Source organism: Rhinopithecus bieti, unplaced genomic scaffold, assembly GCF_001698545.2.
Source record: "Rhinopithecus bieti isolate Rb0 unplaced genomic scaffold, ASM169854v2 scaffold_26546, whole genome shotgun sequence".
NCBI lineage: Eukaryota > Metazoa > Chordata > Mammalia > Primates > Cercopithecidae > Rhinopithecus > Rhinopithecus bieti.
The window spans coordinates 943,434-954,259 of record NW_016812367.1 but is presented as its reverse complement, the minus strand read 5'-3'; the positions used below and the strand labels follow the sequence as shown (position 1 = coordinate 954,259).

Here is a 10,826-nt window from a genome sequence, read left to right as displayed (position 1 = left end):
AGGCGGAGGCGCCGCGTAGGCCCGGGAGGCCGGGCCGGCCGGGCGGCGAGCCCCTGCCCCATGCGCCGCCGCCGCTTCCCCGCACGATGTTCCCCTCGCGGAGGAAAGTGGCGCAGCTGCCCTGGGAGGACGGCAGGTGAGCGGCGGTGGCCGGCCCGGGCCCCGTCCTCCCGGGCGCCGCTCCTTTCTCGGCCGCCCGCGGAATCTGGGAGCCCGAGGCCGTCACGTCTCCACGTCTGCGGGTCTCTGTGAGGGCGTGTGGGTCCCTGGCGCTCTGTTCCGGTTTCTGTCTGTCGGTGTGGGTCTTTGCCTCTCCCGCCCTCCGCCACTCCCCGCCCCCGCTCTGCCTCTCCGCTGCACTCGTTCTTCCTCCAGCACCTTCCCCCGCGCCCGTGGGTCTGTGTTTCTCCATTGACTTCCGTTTGTGAGTTTCTGATCCCCTCTTTGCTAGTCTCTCTCATTATGTGTTTCGTTGTGTCTGTGTGTCTCCACCAGCCTCCCTCTGTCTGCATGCGGGTCTCTGTCTCCGCTGACCTCTCACCATGGATTTGTGTTTCTCAATCTGTCTCTGATCCCTGAGGGCATTTATTACGTTTCTCTGGTCTCGGCCTCCCTCATCACATCCATGTAGCCTCAGACCCTCCCTCCTTAACACTTCCCCCACATCCTTCGCAGGCCGCCAGCAGAACCCACCAGAGAAGCTCCGTGCTCTGCCTGGCTGGTCACCGCCTGGCACGTACTAGACACTCCTCATAGTCCGTTTCCTATGCAGTTGTACTGGCCCTACGTGAAAGATGGGAGCTTGGCCCACACCTTAGCTAATGATGTTTCTCACTAAAGCAGAATGGGGAAAGCGATTTGACTGCCTCCATTTGGGGGGCGCTTGAGATGTGTCCCTGCAAGTCTTCTCACATAACACATGACAGGATCTCCTCCCAGTGAATGACACCTCATTTCCTTCATGTTTCTTAAGTTTGTCAGGTGCCATAAGATTCTGGAATTTGGCCGGGCGCGGTGGCTCACGCCTGTAATCCCAGCACTTTGGGAGGCCGAAGCGGGCGGATCACGAGGTCAGGAGATCATCGAGACCATCCTGGCTAACACCGTGAAACCCCGTCTCTACTAAATAGAGAAAAAAATTTGCTGGGTGTGGTGGCGGGCGCGTGTAGTCCCAGCTACTCGGGAGGCTGAGGCAGGAGAATGGCGTAAATCCGGGAGGCGGAGCTTGCAGTGAGCCGAGATTGCGCCACTACACTTCAGCCTGGGCGACAGAGCGAGACTCCGTCTCAAAAAAAAAAAAAAAAAAAGATTCTGGAATTTAGTGGGCACAACTTTTACTCCTGGGGATTTTTCAGACTTAGTGTTGAAAGGAGAAGACAGGAATGTAATAGAAAGCATGGACTGGAGTTCGACCTGGGCAGGAGTCCTCGTTAATTCTGTGAGCAGAGACCCCTGCATCTTTCTGACCGCAGCCTTTCCATTGCTGAGATAGTTGTCACAATATTGACTCTGCAGGGCTGTGTGAGGATTAAAGGAGAGCATTCATGTAAAGACCATGGCACTGCCTGGCACAAGAGGAGGTGCCAGTTGTCTTCCAGTTACGTTTGCAGTTTTGAGGTGCTGTAACCAGAGCAGCTGAGGATTCAAACCTTGTAGTATGAAGTTTGTATGACACAAGAAAGGAAAGGTAATAGAGGAGCATTTCTATTTCCTGATCCCTTTCTGTAGCTGTTCCCAGAGAAATTTACTGATGTCAGTTCTGTGCTTTTGACACAGGGTTAGTGCAAAGATCCACGCAACTGATGCAGGCTAGTGTAGCTATGGAGTGTAGGTTCTGGAGCCAGCCTGCCTGGGTGTGAATCCGCCTCTTACTAGCCTTGGGCAGTGATTGATGAGGGAGACAAAGCCTCTTCTGAACTGCCCCTCAGAGTCAGGGCGGCCTGGGCCTGGGAACTGCTGGGACTGCAAATCTGGAGTTTGCCACCTGGGGGCACCAGGAGCAACTGTTCTCAGTGTCCACTGTCCTGAGGAATTGGGACTCTGGGTTCAATTCAGTTGCTCAGCGGTTTGTGCCCTTAGAGCACAGGATAATGCCTGTGGGGATGTACTCCTCATAGGAGAGGGGAGCAGGGCCGAGGGAATAGTGTGTGAAAGTGCTTGGAGTGCCCAGTCCACGCCGTTTGCCTGGATAATAGTCACTGCTTCTTTTCCTGAAGGGATATCACCCCATATCCATCTCTCCAGAATCTACCCTGCCCCCAGAAAAAGCCCAGAGGGCAAGGGAAAATCTGTAGAGGTTCCAGCCTTCCCAGGCCACTCTCAGGACTGGGCTATGCGCCTCCCCGGCTGAATCCACCACCACAGGATAATGGGGGGTAAGTCAGAAGCCTTGGGGGTATCCTACCAGGCCACCTCTTAGCTGCATGTGGAACCTGGGCCTGGCTTCAAGGCTACTGGCTTCCAGGTTGACAGTTGTTTCTCTAGAAAAAGGGAGGAGTTAGTCTGGCTTTAGCGTGTGACTTAAGGCATGCCCTGACTGCTTTAACCCTTTCTGTAACTCACTTGGCAAGCTCTCTGCTGTCTGGCCTGTGCTTGCTGTGCCACAGATACGAATCTGACATGGCCTGAGAAGCAAGGACACAAGGCATTACAAAAAAGTAGGAAGTAAGATGCCGTGGGAATACAAAAGGGGGAGTGTTATGGGGGCAGGGGGCAGTGCTGGCCATGACATTGGAGTTTGGCTCTGAAGGATCAACAGGGGGCCTCAGGCAGTTAAAGGACATTTCAGGCAGAAGGAGCGGGCTCTGTGAGGGCTGGAGCAGGAAGGAATATAGCAAGTGGAGAAGCTCCGAGGCGCCCAGCATGAGAACATGGGACGAAGGCTTGGGAGTTCCTGGAGTTGGGGCCAGGTCACGGAGGGCTTTGACTGTCGGGCCAAAGGACTTGGCCTTTGTCTGGCAAACAGAGGAGGGTCATTCAGAAGATTGGAGGGGTCTGAGCAGGGCAAGGAACAGACGAGTGAGGAAGGATCAGAGGGGAACTTAGGAGATAGAATTTGTTTATTTATTTGTTTATTTATTTATGAGACGGAGTCTCTGTTGCCCAGGCTGGAATGCAGTGGCATGATCTCAGCTCACTGCAACCTCCACCTCCCGGGTTCAAGTGATTCTTATGCCTCAGCCTCCCAAGTAACTGGGACTACAGGTGCGCACCACCAGACCCAGCTAATTTTTGTATTTTTAGTAGAGACGGGGTGTTACCATATTTGCCAGGCTGGTCTCGAGCTCCCAAAGTGCTGGGATTACAGGCATGAGCCACTGTGCCCGGCCTTGAGATAGAATTTATAAGACCTGATAGTTAATCGCTGACTCTTAAATTAAGATTGTGAAGTGGATTCCTTTGCAGATTATTTTGGAGAGAAGGTGGGGGGGGGGTACGAGGAACCTTCCCCTTCCTGGATTCCTCAGCCCCTCTCTCAGCATACTCAGGAATTTCCAGAGGAGGGGCAAAGGAATCCGGTGAATTCTGTCTCCTGGCATCACCCCAGTGTCTATGATGTTCAGCTGCTGTTTTCCAGTTTCTGAAATCAGTGCCTGTGCTGTACCCAGCCCTCATCTTTCTTTCCCTCTCTGTCTCCCGTCTTTTACATGAGCTGCCTCTTGGACTAAAGGTTTGAGGCTCATTCAGTGAACTGCCACTGACAGTTTGGGCCTTGCATTGCTTCGGGGGCAGGTGTGATCTTCCCAGAGTAAACATTGGTCATTTTACCTGGACTAATGCCAGCACACACCCGTGTCTGGGTGGCCTTTGGTCATTCTGGGAAGCAGCATGGAGCCACGGTTTCTGCTGGGTTGGGTCTGTAGGGGAGTGGGTTTGGAAAGCAGTGGGTTGCATCTCTAAGGTGGGGACTCCTGTCATTGGCTTAGGACGTTGAGCCACTGTCGTGGCGAGGAGCACATACAAGTGACAGGAGCCTCCTCATCCCTGTCCTGAGCAGCTCTGACCAGGACTTAGTCACAGAAAGTAAGAGAGCATTGAGGAGCTGGGGCAGCTCTGTGACCTGGGAGTGGTTCAGAGGGCTTCCCAGGAGCGGGTGGCATGGGTTGGATCTAGACAGGTAAGCAGAATTCTGATGCATGGTGGTGGCATGAGCAAAAACATTAAAGTTGCTTTCGTACTAATTCCCAGGTGCTTCGGGTAGAGCAATTATGTGCAGCCTCCTCGTGGGGAGGCCAAAGAAAGGGTCTGTCAGAGGGCCAGCCCTGCCCTGCCCTTCTGACCCTGTCCCTGCTCTTGTCTCAGGTCCAGGTTGCTCTCCGGCAGCCTCCCTCGGAAATGTTCCGTCTTCCATCTCTTCGTGGCCTGTCTCTTACTGGGCTTCTTCTCCCTACTCTGGCTGCAGCTCAGCTGCTCTGGTGATGTAGGCCGGGCAGCCAGGGGACAAGGGCAGGAGACCTCGGGCCCTCCTCGGGCCTGCCCCCCAGAGCCACCCCCTGAGCAGTGGGAAGAAGACGCATCCTGGGGCCCCCACCGCTTGGCAGTGCTGGTGCCCTTCCGCGAACGCTTCGAGGAGCTCCTGGTCTTTGTGCCCCACATGCACCGCTTCCTGAGCAGGAAGAAGATCCAGCACCACATCTATGTACTCAACCAGGTGGACCACTTCAGGTAGCGCCTGCCCCCGCCCTCTCCCCTCTCGACACCCCCTCCCAGGCTCAGGCTTCTCAGGGCCTATGAGAGGTCACCTGGGGCAGGGGCGGGAGGGCGGGAGGTGGCAGACTCCTCTCGTTGGGTGTGACAGGAATCTTTGGAGAGGGTCCTGATCTAATTTCCATTTTGAAAAGCTCACTGTGGCTGCTGTATGTGGAATGGATTATACCAGGGCAAGAGGAGAAGCAGGGAGACCAGTTAGGTGGTCACTGCTGTGATCTGCAATGACAGTGGCTTGATGACATGGTGGGGGGTGGGTAGAGAGAAGTGCTGTGGAGGAAGTCCAGACAGGACTCCCTGGGGATTGGCCCGGGGATTAGGGAAAGAGAGGGTCAAGGCCACGGCTTTAAAGTAGTCCAGAGTCTGGCGTTATCCTAAAATCCCACCCTTACCAAAAAGTGCTCCCTTCCTTGACCACAGCTCGGCATCTCACCCTCCAGCCCCCACCTCCTTTCTCTCTAGGTAACTCCCACTGGAAGATGGATTCTTAGCCCCACCAGCCTGATCTTCCCACCTTTTCAAGTCCCCTTGATCCGGATCATCAGATTCCCCCCACCTTTTCCCTGCCACCCTCCTTGTCCTTACTTCCTCCTTACCCAACCTGGAGTCCAAGGTCTGCCATTAAAATCCTCCCTGGCATACTCCCTCAAGCCTCTGGCCCGTTGCTCCTGGGATAATTCCAGCCTGACTTACTCAACCTGTCTGCCCCACACCTATGCCTGGGCACTGGAGGGTGTGGAGAGAAAAGACAACACATGAGGCGGCCACACAGAATGAAATGGAAGAGAACTTTCCCCAGTTCCCTCCACAACTCACCTCCCAGCCTCTGTGCACAGGGACTCAGGGCTGTCCCAGCTTCTGTCTGAGCTGACTCCCCACCATCCCCACCCCTCAGTGTTTCCCCCACTCCACAGCTGGCCCCTTCCTCTCCCTCTCGATCAGCGTTCCTCTCCTGGAGCATACCCGTGAGCACACACACTGAAGTGGCTCCTCTCTCAAAGGAAAAAGACTCCCTGGATCCCACATCCCTCGAGGCTGTCACCCTTCTCTGCTTTCTGGCAGACCTCTTTCCCGTTCTTTCTCCTTGTCTCTCTTGAACCCCTTCCGCTCAGACTCCTGCACCCACCATGGCACAGAGCAGCTCTCACTGAGGTCACCAGCCATCTCCACTCTGTTGGTCCAGAGGCCGTGCTGGGCCCTCATCCTGTGGACCTGCCAGCGGTTCTTCTTTCGTAAAATGCCCCTGCTTGGGGCAGCACCCTCTGGTCCTCCCTCTGCACCGGCTGGGCCTCTGTGTCTGTGGATTCCACTTGTCTCCCCAAGCTCTCACCAGTGGGGCTTCTCCGGGCTCAGTGCTTCAGCAGCCCCCCTTAGAATTCTAACTCCAGGTGTTCCTTGGGGCATCTCGTGTTATCTCCCAACATTAAACCCCATCTCTGCTCTGATGATTCCTGAGGCTCTTTCCAGCCCAGACCTCTCTCCTGAACTCCAGGCTCACCAGCCCAGCCATCTACACAGTCCCTCCACGTGGTGGCCTCAGAGCTACTGCAAGCTTCCATGATCACAGCTGAATTGCTGGTGGCCTGCCCTGCCCCAGACCTGTAGCTCTCCCCTCTTCCCCACGGGAATGGAGGCTCTTTGCTCCTATTGCTCAAGCCCAAAAGCCCTGTGGTCATACTTAGCTGCTCCTTCTCTGTCATACACCACATCCTATTCGTCAGCAAAATCCATCTAGAATCTGTCGCTTCTCACTGTTGCCACTGCCACATCCTGAGCTAGGCCACCTTCATCTTTCGGTCTGTCACCTACATTATTGCCATAGCCTCCCAGCTGGTCTCCCTGCTTTCACCCCTGCTCCGACAGTCTCTTCCAGCACAACAGCTAGGGCGGTCCTATCCAGACATAAGTCACAGCACACCCCACCCCTGCTCAGAGCCTCCATGGCACCCCATCTCACTCGAGTCAAAGCCCCGTCCTTCAGTGGCCCTTGGGCCTTGTGCACTCACTGTGTCACCCCCAACATCCCCTCCTCCGCCCTCGCCCTGCCCAGCTGCCTGCTGTCTGCTCCTGCCTCCTGCTGTGGCAGTGCTGTCTCCCCTATGCAGAGCCCTAGGCACCCACTGCCCGGTGAGTCATCTCTTCAGGCCTTCAGGTTTCTGTCACTCAATTCCCCTGGCCCTCCCTGACGGCCCCATCAAGGACAAGAGCCACCTCCACCCCCAGCAAGATCACCCTCCTCGCCTGCTTTGCTTTTCCCCCAGCGCTAACCACTCCCGGCCTCGCTTTGTGTTTGCTTGTTTGTTTCTGTTTCCTTCTATTAGAATCTCAGTTCCTTGAGAGCAGGGCCTGGTTTCTCACTGCTGTACCTCCAGTGCTTTGAATAGTTTCTGGCACATAGTAGGTGCTTAGTAAATATTTGTGCAATGAGTGGAGGGGACAGCCCTACAGGTTGAATGAAGTCAGTGCTGGGCCAGAGGACAGCATAGGCACCACGGGGACCCCCAGGTGGGTGCTGAGCCCCAGGCAGTGAGCCCGTGTGCTGCCCCTGCCCAGCCTTGGCCGCCCTGCACAGGTTCAACCGGGCGGCGCTTATCAACGTGGGCTTCCTGGAGAGCAGCAACAGCACGGACTACATTGCCATGCATGACGTTGACCTGCTCCCTCTCAACGAGGAGCTGGACTATGGCTTTCCTGAGGCTGGGCCCTTCCACGTGGCCTCCCCGGAGCTCCACCCTCTCTACCACTACAAGACTTATGTCGGCGGCATCCTGCTGCTCTCCAAGCAGCATTACCAGCTGGTGAGGCCCCTCCAGCAGATGGAGCCCTGCCCAGGCCTAGCAGGGGAACCTAAGAGCAGCCAGAGTGCGAGGAGCAGGCGAGCCAGTCAGCTGCAGCCGCGGAACCACTTGCAAGCTGGCTTCAGAAGCCTGGGGAGTTAATGGCCCTTAACATTGAAGAGTGTAGGGGGCAGTTCAGGTGCAGCTTGCCCACCTCTCAGACAGTGTCACCAGGACCCTATTTCTCTGTCCATCTCTCAGCTCTGCCTTCCCTACACTGGATTTATTGGCAAGATGGTGGTTGTCACTGCAGTCTGTATCCATCTAGGCCCCAGTCTGGTGGGAGATGGGACCCTTCCCTCATAGCTCAGGCAGGAGTCCAGCAGTGAGCTGCACTGGCTCTTGATTGGCCGGCTTGAGTGCTGAGCCCACCCCTGAGCCAGTCACTGGCTGGTGGACGGGCAGGCAGGAAGAACCAGGTGGCTCAGGCCTGGGTCTCTTCCTCTCCAGGCCATGGCAGGAGCCAGCTTTATGTAAATGAAGCCCCTGAGCCAGGTACAAGAATGGGTGTCTGTCATGGAACCCAGCTACCCCTCTCACACACACACAGGAAGAGATGAGGGCAGGGCCACCAGGAGAAAGGGAAATGGGGGAAGCAGAAATCAAGGAGGAGCTGGCGCTTCTGCCCATCGATAGTTCCCCAAGGAGATCCCCTCTGGCCAGCCAGACATTTTTGAGAAGGTGAGCATCTCACACAGGTTCAAGGCCCCATGAGAACGGGAGAGGGACTGGGATGTACTGCTTCCTGCTGCCCCCAGCACTGCAGAGGTGGAGGAGCCTGTAAGCACCTGGCGCTTATTCAGAACCGCCCGGGGACAGGGGCACTCCCAAGCGGTAGGAGACCAAAGGCCCCCCGGGAGGATGGGGCGAGTGACGCTGCTTGTCTCTGTGTCAGTGCAACGGGATGTCCAACCGCTTCTGGGGCTGGGGCCGCGAGGACGATGAGTTCTACCGGCGCATTAAAGGAGCTGGGCTGCAGGTGAGGTTCCCCGGGGCCCTGCCACCACCTCAGCTGTGGTGGCTGCCCAGAGATTCTCTTCTGTTTCCTCAGATAAAGCTCCCGGGGTCTGGAGATGGCCCTGGTTCTGACCCCTGCCCTAACCCTGCCCCACGTGGTCATCTAGCCAGTTCCTTGCCCTGTGGGCCCCAGTCTCCTCTCCTGCAGGCTGGGAGTGCAGGCCCCTGCCTGTGGGACCTCAGAGGAGCTGGTGGTGAGGGCTGGGGCTCCAGGAAGGGCAGTCTGACCCCGACTTCCTTGGACCTCCCTAGCTTTTCCGCCCCTCGGGAATTACAACTGGGTACAAGACATTTCACCACCTGCATGACCCAGCCTGGCGGAAGAGGGACCAGAAGCGCATCGCGGCTCAAAAACAGGTGCTGGCAGGGCTCCTTATCGGGGATGGATAGGTGGTGATGTGGGGAGCCAGCAGGCCCGAGCTTTCACCAAGTTCTCCTTGACCCAAACGGCCCCATCCTCCCCTGCTTGGCCCAGGTCATCGACAGGCATTCTGCTTGGGCACTGTGCCCTGCTCTGGTGGCTGCTGTGGGCACCCTGGGCACTGTGGGTCAGCTCAGACCTCAGGGTCCATGCAGGCTGGCAGAGTGGGGTTGGGGAGCCACACCCGGGATGCAAGGATCCTGCCCTCAAACAGCCCCTTCTCTAGGAGGCATATGCATCCAACAGGAGATCCCGGCTCTCCTGCTTCCTAGTGGGGCACAGCCCTGGGCAAGAGGCTTCACTGCTTTGAGCTATGGGTTCTTCCTCTCCAGTGGGGACCACAGGGCCTCTGATGGCGAGGTTGTGTGGGGTCGGTGGGTAGCTGGTACTCATGCAGCCCTGAGTCCGTGCTCTTTCCTCCCTTCCTTCCCAGGAGCAGTTCAAGGTGGACAGGGAGGGAGGCCTGAACACTGTGAAGTACCAAGTGGCTTCCCGCACTGCCCTGTCCGTGGGCGGGGCCCCCTGTACTGTCCTCAACATCATGTTGGACTGTGACAAGACCGCCACGCCCTGGTGCACATTCAGCTGAGTTGGATGGACAGTGAGGAAGCCTGTACCTACAGGCCACATTGCTAAGGCTCAGGACAAGGCCTCAGGTCCCGGGCCCAGCTCCGACAGGATGTGGGGTGGCCACGACCAAGACAGCAAGCTACTCAGTTGCAGCCAGCTGGCTGCCAAGGCGGGCTTGAGCTGGGCCAGGACACGTGGGGTGCCTGGGACGCTGCTAGCCATGCACAGTGATCAGAGAGCGGCTGGGGTGTGTCCAGACCGGGATCCCCCCCGCCTTCCTGCTCACCCTACTCTGGCCTCCTTCACGTGCCAAGGCCTGTGGGCAGTGGGGAGGGCTGAACAGGACAACCCCTCATCAACCCCGATTTTGTTCCTTCCTGCTGGGCCGCCTTGTGCAAAGACACAGCGTAGGGGCCACGCAGCTGTCGTAGGTGGCAGTTGGGCCTGGGAGGGTTAGAACTCCAGAAACCAGAGCACAAGCCCCACAGAGGGAACAGCCAGCACCGTCTAGCTGGTTGTTGCCATGCTGGAATGTGGGCCTAGTGTTGCCAGATCTTCTGATTTTTCAAAAGAAACTAGAATGCTGGATTCTTAAGTGAAATCTTCTGGTTTTTAAATGATAGCACCTAAATGAAACTTTCAAAAAGTATGGCAGGCCAGACAAAATGTGTCATGGACCTCTCTCTCACATGTCACTTTTGGCTGAGGGGCAGGGAGAGGGGTGAGTTACAAGCTGGTGAGGAATTGGGGTGGGGCTGGGATGACGAGTCCAGCGGGGAGGGGAAGCCAAAGGCATGAGGATTCCTGTACCACCTCCATCCTACCAAGGCTTCTGGGCAGCCCTCTGGAGGCCCCTCTGAGCAGTCTGACCACCTTCAGGCTCTCTCTGGGTGAGCTTCCTCCGGCCTCCCTGAGACACGGAGGAGGTTGAGCAGCTGAGGAGATTCACCCACAGGACTGGACTGAAGTAGGCAGGGCACTCAGCCGATGCCTCGGGTCATGGCTTGAACCGGGAGGAAGGAGGAGGGGAGAAGTGGGAGGATCCCTGTGGTGTTCCCTCGGCACAGAGGGATTATAGTGGTCACCGAATGCCCAGGAGCAGTGAGAAGACACGGAACTGGGGAGTGCTCTTGGGGGAATCACTCGGAGGGAAGCCCAGAGCCCATGAGAGTGGGAGGCAAGGGACCCTGCATGTAGACCACTCCAAGGCATTTGGCTGCCAAAGATGCAAGGCAGAAGGCAGAGGAGACCATCAGGCCCCAGTAATGTGGGTT

General features: G+C 56.9%; 1 protein-coding gene across 2 annotated transcripts in view; it reads left to right on the top strand.

Moving 5' to 3' along the window:
* Positions 1–10,218, top strand: part of B4GALT7 (beta-1,4-galactosyltransferase 7) — a 10,615-nt gene extending 397 nt beyond the window's left edge. Inside the window, exons 2-8 of one of the 2 annotated variants that reach the window (XM_017896106.1) lie at positions 3–136; positions 2,217–2,375; positions 4,303–4,665; positions 7,280–7,505; positions 8,440–8,523; positions 8,814–8,918; positions 9,416–10,213. In XM_017896106.1, the coding sequence (XP_017751595.1) occupies positions 87–136; positions 2,217–2,375; positions 4,303–4,665; positions 7,280–7,505; positions 8,440–8,523; positions 8,814–8,918; positions 9,416–9,571 (1,143 nt within the window). In that variant the 5' untranslated portion in view covers positions 3–86 and the 3' untranslated portion in view covers positions 9,572–10,213. Of the gene's footprint in view, positions 1–2; positions 137–2,216; positions 2,376–4,302; positions 4,666–7,279; positions 7,506–8,439; positions 8,524–8,813; positions 8,919–9,415 lie in introns of those variants that run through there. The other variant, XM_017896105.1, reaches the window with a different exon arrangement.
* Positions 10,219–10,826: the final 608 nt, after the last annotated feature.